At 37.8% G+C, this 12,146-nt stretch overlaps 1 protein-coding gene across 2 annotated transcripts in view; it reads left to right on the forward strand.

The window, feature by feature from the left end:
* LOC126262290 (homeotic protein spalt-major-like) overlaps positions 1–11,739 on the forward strand; it is a 587,215-nt gene extending 575,476 nt beyond the window's left edge. For both annotated transcript variants that reach the window (XM_049958813.1, XM_049958814.1), the window contains exons 11-12: positions 7,597–7,770; positions 9,932–11,739. In XM_049958813.1, the coding sequence (XP_049814770.1) occupies positions 7,597–7,770; positions 9,932–10,330 (573 nt within the window). In that variant the 3' untranslated portion in view covers positions 10,331–11,739. The remainder of the gene's footprint in view (positions 1–7,596; positions 7,771–9,931) is intronic.
* The last annotated feature ends 407 nt before the right edge of the window (positions 11,740–12,146 follow it).

Consider the following 12,146-nt stretch of genomic DNA (forward strand, 5'->3'; position numbering starts at 1 on the left):
CGTCTTTAGTGGAGACAGAAAACCTAATAAACTACATGTGATTCTAAAGTCAACAGTGACTTAAAATATTCACATTCTCCTATTATATGAAATTAGTTAGTTTTTTGTTACACCTGGAAAATATGACCCCTTTCAAACCAGGTGTTGTGATGGTGAAACTCACAATGAAAAATGGAAATAGTTTCTCAAAGTTCATTTTGATCTGGAATTTATAAATGTTTTAACATGGCATCTGAATAAATATAATGAACCCTTCAGCTAACACGTATTGGTGTCAGCTAAAGGGTTCATTATATTTATCAAGATGCCAAGTTAATAAGTCATGTTATGTGCATACATAAATAACCGATTTAATGTGCAGAAGACCCACAAATACAAGTAATATAATTAATGATTACATCATAAGAATTTAAAGACAAATTTGATCAGCCACCTTATGCAGCTCTCATAGGCACCAAAAATCATTTTGCATTAACAAAAAGTGATTTCTTTCACAACTGAATTTTTCTTGTGTGTGGCTGTAGCTAACTCAGAATAAAGATTGGGTTTGCTTTTTCACTGTTAGCAGAGTGTGGTTTTCATGGTAAATATAAATAACAATTACACTATCCATAATTCATGTATTAATAGAAACCTATTACAGTGCACATACAGACAAAAGGAACAATGATTCAAAGATAGACCACACCTCATAGACAGAAATGACACAGAAGAAACAAGGAGTCAGATTAGCAACATAACAACACTACCACTTAACCTGACAAAACATTTTCAACTTAAGAATAACATACATGTGTTGCTCCCTAACTAATGGGAAAGTTAATACATCAGCAGGCATTTCCTTTGACTGCATGTACCATCTCACTCCTCTTTACATATCGTCTAATGAAATGTCATTTAGCACAAATGTGTTTCAATCTAGAATGCAACACAGGGTTTTGTGACATCCTAATAAACTCTGGTTGTCATGAAAAATGATAACAGGACTTTTATGCTTGCTGTTTAATAATTCTCTTGTCAGTCACCTCAAATATGCTGCTTCTAGAATTTAAAGCTGCATATTCACCAGCAACATCCTTCAGTTTCTTGCTTTCACAGGAAATTATATTTTTACCCAACAGAAAAACACTCCCGTATTGTGATAAGTCAGTAGTTAAAACAACTACAAAATTTGAATCTACAAAACCAGTTACATGCAGTTCTTCAAACTCCTCTTTTTTGAGGAGCTGCCACTTCCAGCACTGCTGACTTCCACTAACTCTTCTGCCTTGCTTTGTTCAGCATACTGTTTATTCATTTAGAACGTATGGTAATCTTCACTTACAGCTGGTGTCCTGGTACTGTCAATCCTGCACTAATTCTCCAGAAAAAAAAAAAAAACATTCTGGCCTTTCACAATTTTCTTGGAGTTCTGAGATCAATTAGTCTGTAACCTTAAGTAATTTCATCATAACTTAGAAAGATAAGTTCCTTAGATCTGGCATCTCAGTTTCTTGTGGGCCTATTTTGATGATGGTATATGGAGAAGGGTATGACAACAAAACACTTTCAAATGGCTCAGAGAAGGTATCTTTTCCTTCTGTGAGTCATGTGAAGTCTTACCATTAAGTGCTCTATGAGGAACACTGTTCTTTATGTAGGCTGCTGTACTGCATGCCTCTGCCCAATATTGCTTAGGTTGACCAGATTCTAATAAAATACACTGTTCCATCTCATAAACTGATGTGTTAGACCCTTGCACTACACCAGTTTGTTCTGGACTATAGGGCACACTTATCTAATGGTCTATTACATTTTCACTGAGAAATGAGTTGAACATAGAGTTCTCAAATACACTGTCATTATCTGATCTAACAGCTTTGTCCACCAACCCTAGTTTCTGATCATGTTTTAAACTCACAGAAAAAATCAAATGTTGATCTTTATGCTTATGAAAATAACAGAATGTCCTGGCAAACCAACTAGTACATACATGTACTGAGCCATATCACGTGACATTTACTCCTCAAGACCACGTAATTCCACATGCACCAAGCCAAGTACCTCAGCTGCATGTTGTCATTCACCCTTAGGGAATGGAAAATTAGACATATTGCCAAGCACACATGATTTTCACTTGTCAACTGGTTCAGACTTACAGCTCACCAACCTCCCTCTACTCTGTAAATATAAGTCCAGTGTAAACTCTAACATGACCAGTTCAACAGTGCCATGAGTGTTCCATATTATTAAAATTCTGTGATAGCTAGAGCATTCTTACCTGATTACACAGGTTAAACATACGCCATTTGACTCTGATTCAGAATAAAATAGCTCGCCTTTTTTGAACATCTTATATCCATCTGTGTCAAAGACAACATTTATGCCTTTCTTAACCACAACAGAAACTGATGACAAATTAGTGGCTGGGCCAAGGACAAGAACTTTCCTGATTGACTATACAGTATATCTAGTGAATAGAAAATAAAATCTAATAAAATCTCCTTTTTTTCACTTACTTATTCAACATCAACAGCACACTTCACAATTTTTTGTTTGCAATTTTCTGGTAACCACCCACTCATGTTGAAATCCAGTGTACCAAGTGCACAAAATAATGACTTGTCTGCTCCCTTGGAATGCTTCTTTGATGAGTCTTGTTTCTGTGGACAGTCAGACTAGAAGTGACCACCCCTCCTGCAAATGAAACCTTTTCTTCTTTTCTTCTCTGTCTTTGGATAAATCCTGCTGTCATTGCTTACAATGTTTTGTGAAGAAAGCACTATCACCAACACATTTGTCTATCATGAGGTATTCCACACTTCCATGTTTTCTGATGTGAAATTTTCATCTGTTCTACTTGACTCTACACCCATCCAGTAAGGCAGAAAAACTTTTGGTAAATGTACTAGCATAATGAGTGCAGTTAGTCCATCATCAAACAGTTTGCCCATGCTCTGCAGTTTGTTGGCTGCATCTGAGATTCATCCACTTAGTTTTAACTTACCTACAAGCAGGCTTTCCAGAGTGTCTCAAGCTTTCTTTGCCTATGTTGTGTTATCCACGTGTGCACTCAGAAATTTGTCCATATGCAAAAGAATAAGTATACACACATCTGTAACCTTCTCTGCATTTTTAGCTGCACTTGCACCCATGGCATAGTCCAATAATTTTTCATGCATTAGAATTAGTTTCATTCCAAACTCCCATGTGTTGTAATCACCCTGCTCCTTAGTTTTTTTACCACTGGAATAGTGTTTTGGTGAAGGCATTTGTAGAAACATGAATTCACATTCATTACATCATGTAACTGATTTCTTCCAAAAAACTACATAGAGTTCAAGCACCCTTGAGTTTGACAAAACACGAATCGTAACAAGTATCATTCACAACATGGTCTCATAACCCAATACACTTGTTCAGTTATTTATATTCCTACCAGCATAGCAAACTTAGTTCACTGCACAAATTAACTGTCCTGGGCCCATAACCAGTAAGTAGAGTGTGGTATATGATGGTAAATACATACTACAATTACACTGTTCATAATTTGTGCATTCACAGAAAAATATTACTTTTCATACACAGATGAAAGGAAATGACAACCCAAAGATAGTCCATACCTCACAAGCGGCAATGACAACGATGAAACATGGAGCCAGATTATCAACATAACAACATACCATACAAGATTTTTATAGTCTGTGAACAGTCTTTAAAATGGTTTTGAAAATATTTGTTCATGTTTCAAATGAACACACATGCAAAATGACCAAGACTTATGTTTAGTACAACAAATATATTTTTGTAATTAGTTGTATAAGTTTAGCAACAATGAAATTTTACTAATCAGAATATTGGGATGATTCTGTGTAGAGGAATCTATCACAGAGCCAAAGGAGTACTACCACACAAAACTTTTAGAAAAAATGTGTGTTGGGAGGCGAATGATGCCATGCCCACATCATTGTTGAATCTGATGATAATTGCATATATAATATTTTCACATTATTGTCTGAAGAAACTATGTAGTACAAAAATATCTATGAATTCCTGAAAGAGAATAAGAAGAATATTAACCTGAAGTTCAGGTTTTTACAGTGAAGCAACATAAACCAAAGTATGAAGTAGTTCATACTGGTCGTAGCTAGTTGGGTCTCTTTAATCAAAAATGTGGACTACAAATCCTTTGTTTCTTTGTTATGGATATAAAAGGATAGGCTGCTTTAAAATATCCATTGTAAGCATAGAATTTATGTGTGGTCTGCAACCATTCTCATGATTGGTAAGGAACAACAAGAATGGCTGAAACAAAAAGCTCCCTCTTATCAGAAACAAAATTGTTTCATAATGAGCATGATAGAAATGTACAGAACTGCATGCTGTATGCTGGACACTTGCAGTTAAGAGTATTTGCAAAAAGTAAAGGTCTTCGCGAAGTACTCAAATTGAAGGGCAGCATTGAAGGTCACAGGTTTGTTTAAACCATGGGAGAGCATCAGTAAGATGCTGAAAAATCTGAATTGGGAGATATATGATGATGAATGCAACTTATCCCATGCAAGCCTACTTGCAAAACTTCAAGAACCAGCTTTATGTGAGGAAGCTAAGAATATACTACAATCCTCTTGTGTATTGTTCACATGGAGGTAGTAAAGACAAGATTAAACTAATTACAGTGTGCACGGAAAGATTTAAGCAGTCATGAATTCTGCACTCCATGTGTGAATCGATTGAGAAGAAACCTTAATAAGTACGGCTTCCTTTTCCATGTCATATTTCTTTCCCTTCTGATGCTACATTGCAGTTTGTAATAAAAACACAATTATCTCCTATTTTGTTTCCAATCACATTTTTCCATAACACCACTGTATATCTCAACCTGTCATAAAATACATATAAAAGGTATATACTTCACCAGAGCACATAATGACAACATTAAATAAGAATTATGAATCAGCACTATAAAAATCATCAATTTGTAATTTTATCATTACCCAACATTTCAGAACGAAATATCTACATTTCTATGGTATGATAATTAAAATTCTGCAGCTTCTGTTCGTCTTACATTTGTCATTGGCTCATAAATGTGCTCCAGTCTTTCATTACCAGAACAACACAGAACAATACACTCATTATGTGGTGTTGTTGGTAAACAGTGTGACAGCATTGGATGGTGTATTTACTTTTCGGTAGTTTGAACCACTTGTCAGAAATAATGGAAGAGAACTTTTCTTCTAGTTGGACTTTTCCTTTTTTTTTTTTTTTTTTTTTTAATGCATCCTTGCAACAGGCTGTACCTCTTGTCCCCATTCAACCAGGTATCCAAAGAAGTGTCTATCCTAAACTGTTTCCTGATTATGTTCAGAAGGTGGAGGAATGACAATGCTGTAAATTTTATGGGAGCTTTCATTGGTTTGACACTGGTATTTCAAAAGGTAATTCAGTTTTCTGAAAATATCCATCAGAAGAACTATGCACTAACTAAAGGCCTTGCATGATTGTTAAGTATTGTAAGGCTATTAGGAGTAAAATATAGTACAATAAAGGAATAAGACTGACACAAATTATGAAACTCTGTGGCGGTGTCAGGCTTCTGAAATTGAGCATGTGGCTTGAGAGAATATATTTTTCTTTCATATTTTGAGATATGGACATGATAAAACCGAAGAAATTAGTACAAAATCAGTACTTATTACATTAAAAATTAAAAGCACACAAAACTTTCATCAAATGTCACAAGAAAAACAATCAATTATTGATAAAATTATTTAATGGAATAGATAAAATATCTACTCACCAAGCAGTGGCAGAACACACACATAAAAGAATGTTGTGAATGGTAAGCTTTCAGAGTCAGTGGCTCCTTCTTCAGGCAGAAGGGTTGAAGGGGTAGGAAGAAGGATGAAGGAAAAGGACTGGAGATGTCTAGGAAAAGGGGGTAGGTTTTGGGAAAGTCACTCACAACCGTGGGTCAGGGGAGACTTACCTATGGGATGAGAAGGAAAGACTTATTGTTGGGGACTGCATTGGACAAGATTTGAAAACCTGAGAGCTTAAAGGTGGAAGACAGGGTAATATTCAAGACAGAGATTACCACTAAAACATCGTGCATGAGTTAATAAGAGTGAAAAGCTAAGTGCATTGTTTATAACAGAGGTGGGAGGGGGATGGTGAAAATTAGGCGGGAAAGACAATGAAATATGTAGAAAACTAAAAATGGAGTGAAGCAAAGTGTAGTTACAGTTAAGAAAAGCTGAGACAGGAGAAATTACCATAAATTAAGGTCAGTTTGGTGGCGAGAACCAAGGACATATTGTAGTGGTAGTTCCAACCTGCAGAGTTCTGAGAAACTGGTGAAGAATCCAGATGGCGCGTATGGTAAAACTGGCGCTGAGGTCACAAATTTTGCCCACCACACCTAGAATAGCTTTCTGTCACCCTCCCAATCTCTGAAATATTCTTGTCACACCCTGTGATCCTTCTGCACTCATCTCCCTACCCTATGTCTCCTACCCCTTTGTCCATCCCTGATGCAAGACGTGCCCTATGCATCCTCCTACCACCATCTATAATAACTGGGAAAACATATACTATCAAAGGGAGAGCTGCCTGCAAAACGACATGTCATATACCAGCTATTATGTAAACACTGTTCAGCTGTCTACAGTGGCATGACTACCGCCAAATTATCAATTAGGATGAATGGGCATAGGCAGAGGGTGTATACTGGCAACTCACAATAACCTGTTTCAGAGCATGCTCTACATGACATTCATGACCTTGGCGCCTGTTTTACCACACACGCCATGTGGATTCTTCCCCCAGTTGCCAGTTTCTCAGAACTCTGCAGATGGGAACTAGCACAACAACATATCCTTGATTCTTGCCACCCAAATGGCCTTAATTTATGTTAATTTATTCTGTCTCAGATTTTCTTCACTGTAACTACTCTTTGCTTCACTCCATTTTAGTTTTTTACATATTTCATTGTCTTTCCCGCCTAATTTTCACCATCCCCCTCCCACCTCTGTTACAAACAGTGCACTTAGCTTTTCACTCTTATTAACTCATGCACCGTGTTTTAGTAGTAATCTCTGTCTTTCATATTACCCTGTCTTCCACCTTTAAGCTCTCGGGTTTTCAAATCTTGTCTGATACAGCCCCCAACAATCAGTCTTTCCTTCTCATTCCATATGATAAGTCTCCCCTGACCCGTGGTTCTGGGTGACTTTGCCGAAACCTACTCCTTTTTCTAGACCTCTCCAGTCCTTTTCCTTCACGCTTCTTCCTTCACCCTTCTTCCTTCCCCTTCAACCCCTCTGCCTGAAGAAGGAGCCACTGGCTCCAAAAGCTTGCCAATCACAACAGTCTTTTTTGTGTGTGTCCTGCCACTGCTTGGTGAGTAGATTTTTTTATCTACCCAATTAAATAATTTCATTAAAAGTCAGGAACAAATGAGGGACAATGTTAAAAGCAATTAATGCTGCAACTGAAAATGGTACTCAAAGAAAAAACAATTTGCTTTTGTTAGTAAATAGAAAAGTTGTATTATGATATTTTGCATGGCATCTCTCTTATTTTTAATCTTAAAGTGTATCTTTAATTTCAAAGGTCCACATGGGAACACACATGTGGAGCAATGGAGCATCCCGACGAGGGCGTCGCATGTCCCTGGATCTGCCTCCCATCCCAATGACTCCCAAAGACTCAGAATTTCTTCAACGGAGGCCGGATCTTTTCTATCCGTATCTTCCAACTCCATTCCTTAATGGAATGCAACAGAAAGTAAGTATCTTAAATAATATGAATATTCGCACATCACTTCACAATACCATTAATGTACACACAATGTCAGTTGTCAGTATCAAAGTTTCTGTCTGAGAATACCTGCAGTGTTGCATCAATCTCTTTATTTTTTGTTTTGTTATTTTTATACTCAATATGAAAAATTAACACCAACCAACCCTCTGAACTACATACCTTCATATAATTGTTCTACTTTCAAGTTTAAGCTTGAAATTATGAATTTTTCAGCATTGTCATATTAATAAGAACTGTAATATTACAGCCTGAAGCTTCTCTTCCTTCTTGTCTGAACAGTTTAATAGAACTCAATAGAAAATATATTTACACAGAGATGTTTAGCTCAAGTCACTTAAATATGGTGCCATGATACACGGTAAGATGACAGTGAATACAATCATGCAGGCATATCTGTTGAGAACCACATTATTTTTTCTGCACATGAGAATATTTTCTTAGCCTGTTTATGTATTTACTCTCAAGTTTTTTTTTTAATTCTCCTTTCTTCTGTACTGACTGGCAGCTTCATTCCACACATCATCCTTGTTCTCTTCTTAATAATTTTGATTATTAGCAAAACTAGTTATACCTTACTGTCATTATACAGCCAAGGTTGACTTTTTTGTTCACTAGTTCTCTGATCCTTAATATAAACATCAAACATACAGTAACAATATTGCTGTGGCAATGTTGACACAATGTATCAAGTATGAAACTTCCTGGCAGATTAAAACTGTGTCCCCGACCGAGACTCGAACTCGGGACCTTTGTCTTTCGCGGGCAAGTGCTCTGCCATCTGAGCTACCGAAGCACGACTCACGCCCGGCCTCACAGCTTTACTTCTGCCAGTATCTCGTCTCCTACCTTCCAAACTTTACAGAAGAGTTCTGCAAGGTTCGCAGGAGAGCTTCTGTAAAGTTCGGAAGGTAGGAGACGAGATACTGGCAGAAGTAAAGCTGTGAGGCCGGGCGTGAGTCGTGCTTCGGTAGCTCAGATGGTAGAGCACTTGCCCGCGAAAGGCAAAGGTCCCGAGTTCGAGTCTTGGTCGGGCACATAGTTTTAATCTGCCAGGAAGTTTCATATCAGCGCACACTCCGCTGCAAAGTGAAAATCTCATTTTCGAAACATCCTCCAGGCTGTGGCTAAGCCATGTTTCCGCAATATCCTTTCTTTCAGGAGTGCTAGTTCTGCAAGGTTCGCAGGAGAGCTTCTGTAAAGTTTGGAAGGTAGGAGACGAGATACTGGCAGAAGTAAAGCTGTGAGGCCGGGCATGAGTCGTGCTTCGGTAGCTCAGATGGTAGAGCACTCGCCCGCGAAAGGCAAAGGTCCCGAGTTCGAGTCTCGGTCGGGCACACAGTTTTAATCTGCCAGGAAGTTTCATATCAGCGCACACTCCGCTGCAGAGTGAAAATCTCATTCTGGAAACATCCTCCAGGCTGTGGCTAAGCCATGTTTCCGCAATATCCTTTCTTTCAAGAGTGCTAGTTCTGCAAGGTTCGCAGGAGAGCTTCTGTAAAGTTTGGAAGGTAGGAGACGAGATACTGGCAGAAGTAAAGCTGTGAGGCCGGGCGTGAGTTGTGCTTCGGTAGCTCAGATGGTAGAGCACTTGCCCGCGAAAGGCAAAGGTCCCAAGTTCGAGTCTCGGTCGGGCACACAGTTTTAATCTGCCAGGAAGTTTCATATCAGCACACACTCCGCTGCAGAGTGAAAATCTCATTCTGGAATGTATCAAGTGCTGATAGAAATTTTTGATAAATATTACATCATATATTTGAGAATTTTTGTATAGGATGTTGCATGTCTGCTTGGCAACAATGAGAGGCAAATATAAATACTGACAAAATAAAACATTTATTTTAAGTTTTGCTGACATGTGTGTGTGTGTGTGTGTGTGTGTGTGTGTGTGTGTGTGTGTGTGTGTGTGTGTGTGTGTGAGAGAGAGAGAGAGAGAGAGAGAGAGAGAAGTACTACATAATAATGATTTTTATGTTTATCATAATTCTAAACCTACAGTTACACAGAATTATCCTCCCTTTTGACAGTTTCATTTGATACTTATTAAATAAGATATCATAGGTTTTTGTGTTTTGCTATGACAAGACAAATCTTGAAATGACTCAAATGCATGTTCAATGTTTTCCAGCTGAACGAGATCTCTGTAATTCAGAGTGTGAACAGCAACAGTGGTCTCAGTCCCCCTGGCAACAAATATGCAAGCCTGCTTGGTTTTGGGGGCTACCCTTCAGACAAACCTCTAATGCCTGATATTGCACGCTCACAGTCAGGCTCACCACTCTCAGACAAACCTCCCTCATCAGTGTCTTCACCGCCGCCTCTTTCTCTCGGCAGCAGTCACCATGGCTCACCACCGCGAATCACTGGTGACCTCTCCATTTCTGACAGAGCAGTTTGGGATGTTCACTATGAGAGAAAACCCTCAGCAAGTCACAGTGATGAACCTATGGAAGTGTCGCCTACGCCGCCAGGACATGTGAATCCTCACACACAACCCCCACCAAGGGGAGAAGGACTAGCTGCATAGGACCTTGAGTAACAAGACTGTGTGTGTGTTTGTGTTTGTGTGTGTGTGTGTGTGTGTGTGTGTGTGTGTGTACACGTGTGGGGTTGTGTGTTTGGGTGTGTGGGCGTGTGCGTGCGCACTCGCGTATGTATGTGGACCCATGTACATCAGTTTACATATCTCATCCATTAACTGTAACAATCAACTATTTATTCATTGATGTACAGGTAGAAGAATGAGAGTGAATAGAATTTGTGGTTTTGTGAATATTTTTCATCATGGCTAATTCCATGCTAGCTGAATGTACCACTGCGGCTGTAATGTTCCTATTATAAAACTAGTCTACACTATTAAGAACAAGGTACTAAATAGAGATGTGACATCAAAAGAGTCATATGTGTGAACTTGAATTATATAATATAAAACATGCAAATTATAAATATCAAACAAAGCTATTCAATAACAAGTAAAACTTTCTGTACGGATCTATATTATTACCATAGTTATATATGCATATGTATATGTAAGAATAGAAAAAAATCAAGAAACATGAAAATGAAAATTAGGTTGTTACAGATTATCTACTCTATTTATAGATGAAAAATTTGTTTCAAATAATAAAAGAACCAATGTACCACTTTCATACCAAGAGGGAGAGGGGCATGTTGCTGCTCATACTTGACTCTGGCAGCAACACATGTGCGCTACTATCGGGCTGAGGCAATTTGGGGGTGTAACCAATCTCACATCCCCTTGTATTTGTTTAATTTTTAGCTGTGATATGTCAACTGCAGAAGAGGTTTTGGAGTGCAATGCATGTGGGTTACACCTGTGGCAGTCATGTTTCAATTAGCTGTACTTAATTTGTGACAGTTGTACTTATTAATGGCCATAACAGCATTACCGCAAGTGTTACCACCAAGTGTGCTTTCAGTGATACACCATCATGAACTGGAACTGACGCTTCAGTGTCTCCAGCCAATAATTTATTTAATTAATGTTTATGGACTGTTTCAAACATTCACTCAACATTGGTGATGTGTGAACTCTATATATAAATTTGCTACTGTACTGTGTACTTGGTGTTATTCAATTACATACAATTGCTGTTAAGTGTATGTTGTCAAGATGGTATAAAGATATTGAGTTTTACCATTGTTACCTAAACTCTTTTCTTTTATTTGTTACTGTACATACTTGAAATGCATACAATGAAAATGAAATTGAAGTTAAGCTTTTCCTGTCAACCTCCCACTTTCAGCTGTGTAAAAGAACAAAAGATTGTATTTGTTTGTCATGTTAGTGAAGCAACTGGGAGCAAGGGGAGCTATTTGTACGTCATCAAAAATTATGTAAAAATGTGTATAGTGCAAGTTTAATAGTATCAGTGTTTACTGTGAGAGTCTTAATTAAATATTTCCCAACTTCCTTTGTCTGCAATAGAAAACCATTGCTCATTCACTATTTGTTGAGTTTTGTTTTGTATCACTGCACATCGCAGACTGTGCTACAGAATTTTCATTACAAAAGATTTCTTGCAATTATTAAATATTTGTTGGAATGCATTTAAATTTGTAGTCATAAACATAATTCATATTGCTCCATGTGACAAAATGTCCCAGTAAAACTGTCAAGCATCAGAGGGAAATAGTATTAAATTGTAACAACACGTACTGAAGCTCACTATTCAGTGTTATTAAGTAAAACATTTAATTCACAGAGAAAGTAACTGGGCAAAACAAGTGCCATGAAATTTACCAAGTATTGGGACAATGTTGTTGTTTTTTTACTTTTACTCTGATTATTGGGGATTTAACTCCAGCACAAATGTTAATTG

The sequence above is a fragment of the Schistocerca nitens genome, chromosome 6 (genome assembly GCF_023898315.1).
Source record: "Schistocerca nitens isolate TAMUIC-IGC-003100 chromosome 6, iqSchNite1.1, whole genome shotgun sequence".
Classification (NCBI taxonomy): domain Eukaryota; kingdom Metazoa; phylum Arthropoda; class Insecta; order Orthoptera; family Acrididae; genus Schistocerca; species Schistocerca nitens.